General features: G+C 37.3%; 1 protein-coding gene across 1 annotated transcript; it reads right to left on the reverse strand.

The window, feature by feature from the left end:
- Window positions 1-2,017: 2,017 nt before the first annotated feature.
- LOC7458743 (myb family transcription factor EFM) lies at window positions 2,018-4,811 on the reverse strand. Its single transcript, XM_002324921.4, has 4 exons — window positions 4,224-4,811; window positions 3,223-3,852; window positions 2,995-3,071; window positions 2,018-2,778 (listed from the first exon to the last, which is right to left on the reverse strand). The coding sequence occupies exons 1-4, from the start codon at window positions 4,411-4,413 to the stop codon at window positions 2,284-2,286; spliced, it is 1,392 nt and encodes a 463-aa protein (XP_002324957.2). The 5' UTR covers window positions 4,414-4,811; the 3' UTR covers window positions 2,018-2,283.
- Between the last annotated feature and the right edge of the window lie 691 nt (window positions 4,812-5,502).

Below are 5,502 nucleotides of genomic sequence, written 5' to 3' on the forward strand. Positions count from 1 at the left end.
TCTCTCAGCCAATCCTATCTTACATGCTTGTACTAAGCATATTGAAGTGGATTATCACTTTGTCCATGACCGCGTTGCCAAGAAAGAGATTCAGATTCGTTTTGTTCCCTCTTGGGATCAACTTGCCGATGTCTTCACTAAACTGCTTCCTGTTGCATCCTTTATTGCTTTTCAGTTCAAGCTTCGAGTTGATCCCCCACCCTCAGCTTGAGGGGGTATATTATAGAATGTATAGCATGTATATATCAGAATAGAAAATTAATATATGATTATTCCAATGTTGTAATCCCTACAGTTACTGCAGTGTTCTGCCGCATATATATAAATAGAAAGGTTAGCTAAAGCACAACCTAACACATTCTATTATTCTCAACTTTCTACAAGCCTAGTTCTATGTTAGGTCTATTCGCTATAACTAGTCGATGTCTATAAGACCTTTAAATTAGGCTTACAAGATGATGTTTTTCTTAATTATTTTATTTTCCTATTTAATTTTAGAGTTTATTTTTAATTTTCAAATGGACTTAAATTTTCTTTGCAAGGTTGGTTTCAAATTTATTTAAAGGGTTGTGATCTTTTTAAACAAAATTATATTTTTCTTTTTGTTTAAATCTTAAACTTTGGTTTGGTTTCATCTCTCTCTCTCTCTCTCTCTCTCTCTCTCTCTCTCTCTCTCTCTCACACACACACACACACACACACACACACACACACACACACACACATATATATATATATATATTAACAAGAAACTAATAAGTTTTTCCATTTATTATGTCTCCATTTCTTCTATTGCAAGGATTACTCTGCGCAATGTTATAAATAAAAAGAGAATTTAAACTTATTCTTTTGTTGGTTCATTAATGAACTAATTATATGCATCAACTTCTAGAGAGTGTAAACATTTTATAATTTTTAGAAATTTAAACGAGTTAAGTTTACATTTGATATATCAATTTATCATGAACGAGCGAGTCCATTTATCATGAACACGAGCGACTCGGAGCGAAATTTGTATCTTATTGAAATTAGATAAGCTTATTTTGAGTACATTAAAACACAACTTCCTTCCAAACCCAACTTGATAGTCACCATTATTATGATATTATAAAAGTAATATTATTCATATCATCAGAGCTAACCGATTATTTTAATTTAAATTAGTTCAACATGTGATTACTTGAATAAACACATGCAGGAAATAAAATGGTCTTTTATCGAACAAGCCCAGCCTGGTAAAAGATTTGTTGGGAAAATCCAGGCATCAAATGGTAACCATAGGCACCAACAATGAATTTCTAATTAAATTATCAAACCTGTGATTTTAAATCATGATTTTTATTACAATCATGATTTTGAATCACAATTATAATAAAAACACAATTAAAAATAATAATTTTCTTTAAAGTATGTTATTTTTTCAAAAAAAATTTAAATTATATTATTCTTCTACAACTTCCTTGGAAACTTGTCATTTTTCAAAAAAAATTGAAAAGAAGAGGAGCTTAATACATGTTGTGACATTGAAGATGAAGAAAGTTTAGAAATGCCAAAATAAGAACAAGAAGTTTCTGAAAGAAGTTCGAGTCTAGCTCTGCCATTTTCGACAATCTGACCTGTCTGGTGTTCTGAATTAATAAACCAGTGCTCTGTTCACCCATGATATTATTAGAAACGTCCAGGATAATATATATCACAAGTAAAATTAAACAACTCAGAGTTACTTTGTTCGGGTGGTAAAGACGCTTCTATATGTCTCTGTATGGTAAATTAAGAGTCAAGACACTCCCTCCTCTCCCTTTTTAACCTGCTGGTAAAGAGTAAAGACACTCCCTCCTATCACTTTTTATTTTCCCAAGATTTCATACCATTTTATAAGGAATTCCTGTCGCTTTATAAAAGATTTCATACTTGATTTTGATAGATCCTGCATGCCACATGAGATGTTGTGATCACTGTTCATTCACAACTCTCAATTATCAGCTAATCACTAGGAAATGAAAAGCTAAAACAATCAAATCTCCAAAGCTTTTCCTTTCTGATTAATAGGATCATATATATTATTGTTATGATAATATAGAAGGAAAAGCAACAAACACTCTCTTTTCTCGTCATGCCCTTTTTTACATTAGCTCTCAAGATATTTGACAAATATGGAATAGAATGAAACATAGCATACTACATGCTACTAAGTAGCATATAGCAAGTTAGATCGACGTCATGTGCAAATAAAGCTAAAACCCTAGCCCTAACCCTAACTCTAACCCTACACACCGGAGAGGTCTAAAACTTGAGAGTGATCTCACTCCCATTGCTCTCTTCACAATCTTCTCTCAGAGCCGCCAGCCCTCTTCTCTCTCCACCATCATTTTCACCACTCTCGCCCTTCCAGCTGCTGCTTTCTGACTTGCCATCTTCAATGCTCTCAGACCTGTCCCTAGTGCCCCTGACATCCGACTCCGGGGAGCTATGGGCCTGTGCAGTGGGCTTGTACAAGTGGAGTTGGTGGTAGAGGGTGTGGTGGTGAAGTGGTGGTGGAGGTGTCGCAGCTGCAGTGTAGAAGTCTTGGGACACAGGTGGTGCAGCACAGAAGTGAGGTGGCGGTGCATGGGAAGCTTGGTGGGCGCCATAGAGGGTGGGCCCCCCACTATGAGCCGCTGCCGCTGCCGTGGCGTACTCAGGGGGGACCCATATGCCACCCAGGACCACAAGTTGTGGTGGTGGGGCTCCCGCTGCTTGTGGGCTTGGACTGGGTCGCCTTGTATGAAGCCTATATTTCTGTGTCACGAAGTAAAAAAGGACAAATAGAATTATATCATTGTCATCTGCAGTGTACTATTAACACTAATATATTCAAAGTATGCATTGAGTGCAGACTATGTTATGTCAGGTCAAAAGAAATTGTACAAAGCCTCTTTCATGCATGCTGCCAGAGCCTCACAAATCATAAGAGGAAAGACTACCAGAGAGAGAGAGACGAGTACAAATATATACCTGCAGATGGCTTTTAACTTCATCATTGGTCAAACCGTCAACCTTCATGAGTTCCCTGATTTGTTTTGGGGTGGCCACTGTTTTCATGCATCAGTACCAGAAAAGAAATCAGGAAAATACCAGAGACAATAACATGTCACCCACCAATGATATATATAATTATGCAATGATAAAGATCGGTAACACCATGATGACAAACTTGACTATCACAGTTAAGATTTTGATTACCTTGAGAACCACCAAGCATATGAAGAGCATTGACAAATCTGCGGTGTAAGTCAGGCGACCAACATCTCCTTGCTTTTCTATGAGTCTGGGTGGTAGATGTAGTAGAAGCAGTTGCAGTGTTTGTTGCTTGGCCATCAGATGAAGAATTATTAACAGCTCCTTTTGCTTGCTCAATCACAACCCCACCATTGCCAATCTTATTACCAGAACTTTCTCTTTTTGGACAAGAAAATCCATTCTCAGCTTCTGAGCATTTTTTATGATCGAATTCCATGTGTTTATCAGTTGAAGAAAGAGCTAGGGTTGGGCTTGGACACAAGTTTCTTTCTTTTGAGAATGGAAGGAAAGCTCCTCCATTTCTTTGTTTGGTATCTAAGGCCAGCTTGGAACTAACATTGAATCCTATATCAGTTTGTTTTGGGGATGTCAATGTGGTCTGTGGTTTGGATTCATTGCTGTCTTGGCTCCAAAGTTGTGCTGTTGTCATCCAGTTTGCCTTATCAGAAATGTTTGTTGTCTTCTCTAGGGCTTCAGATGTTGGTGTTTTGAGAGGAATGAATTCTTCAAGAACTGGTGTGGGCACTTGATTTGCTCTATAGGCTTGTAGTTGCTGCCTCGACGTCTCCACAGCTGAGTTGAAAGATGGAAATTAGATATAGTCATTGGTGAATTACAATCTTCTAAACTATGAGGTGTTACATTCTTTTAACAAATTAAATATGTCAAAAATATGTTCAAAGGGACGAACTCAAGAAATAAAATAACAAACATAGAAAGCTAACTCAAATTTATATAAAATAAAATGGATAAAAAAAAAACTTGAATTAAAATGCTTCCATATGATGACTTGAATATCTATCCAATTAATATTCTGTGTGCACATATATATATATATATATATATAATCTTGAATCCATAGTTTCAGATCAGTAGTTATAACAAAAGCATCAAAAGCTTTCAAGAAAATAAATCCAGGCGATGTTATATATATATATATATACCATTGGTTAGAAGTTGCATGCAAAGGGGTAGCTCGCGTTTGAAAACATCTATCTTTAGCCTTTCTTCTTCAAGGAGAGAGAGAAACTCTTCAAGCTTTTGGGTCTGGTCATTCTGTTCTCCAAAAGATTTCAATAGCATAGAATAGCTGTGGGGCTTGCAATCCAGGCTGAGTTCTGATGGAGATGCCATAGTTACTAATCTGTCTTTTCTCGCACAGCAAGGAACTCTCTCTACTCAACAAGCCTTGGGTTGTTGTTAACGTTCATGCTACAATAGGAATAGCATATGCAGGAACAAAAACAGCAAAAGAGGGCGGGTGTTCGGACTCTTGCTTTCTAGGTTCTGAGTTTTCAAGTGGGTTGGAGAGAGAGAGAGAGAGATAAAGGGAGAGGCTGTTGTTTGTGAACACAAGGAGGATCGTCTTCTTTTTAGGGTTGAGTTCAAGAGGGAATAAAGTAGGGTTCGGAGAGAAAAGAAAAAGCTAGCAGGGGGGGCTAAAGAGCAATGGTAACTTCTTGCAAAGAGCAAAGTTAGAAAAAGCTAAAAATACGAGAGAGGTGGCTGAGGCTTTCTGAAACGGAAGAAGGAATCAGGAGTCTGACAGTAGAGGGGTCATGTGATTAGACCCTGGTTTTTGAAACCTTTAATTGGCATATAACTAGCAAGCAGGTCTTTGTACGAATTCAAATCGCCATTATAAAAGATGATTCTTCTTCTTACTGTTATCCTCCTTTTTCTTTATCTCTTTCCTTTTCTTATTTTTTTTTTTCCTTTTTCCATTTTTCTATTTCGTTTTGAATTTGAGAGACTGTGTATGAGGACTAAGATTCTTCTCCTACTTTTAAAATCAAAACACCTGATCATCATCAATACTGCTGCTGGGTAGTCTTCAAAAGTTTCGTATGTGAAGTATTCTATCATCTGGTTTAATAGGCTTAATTAATGGGTGGGATTGAAAGATTTTTTAGATATCTCCCACGTGGCAATCATCTGGTGGCTTGGAACATCCTTCAGTAGGATCCATTCTCAGCTCTTCCAAGTTACTTTCAGTAAATAATGCCAAATGGGTCTTCATGTGTAGTAGTAGTGCATGCACAACAAGTTCAAAGGAATGGATGGGATTGATTCGATGGTTAGGATCATCAAGGATCATGACTGGTGAAACCTCCTAAGCACCAACAAGTTGGTAGATGTCAGCCACGTGTACGGCAAGGAGTACTTGACAGCATCCTCACCGAAGTGGGTGGTTCTATACATCCCTAATCGTACGTTGTTAGT

This window comes from Populus trichocarpa, chromosome 18 (genome assembly GCF_000002775.5).
Source record: "Populus trichocarpa isolate Nisqually-1 chromosome 18, P.trichocarpa_v4.1, whole genome shotgun sequence".
Lineage (NCBI taxonomy): Eukaryota > Viridiplantae > Streptophyta > Magnoliopsida > Malpighiales > Salicaceae > Populus > Populus trichocarpa.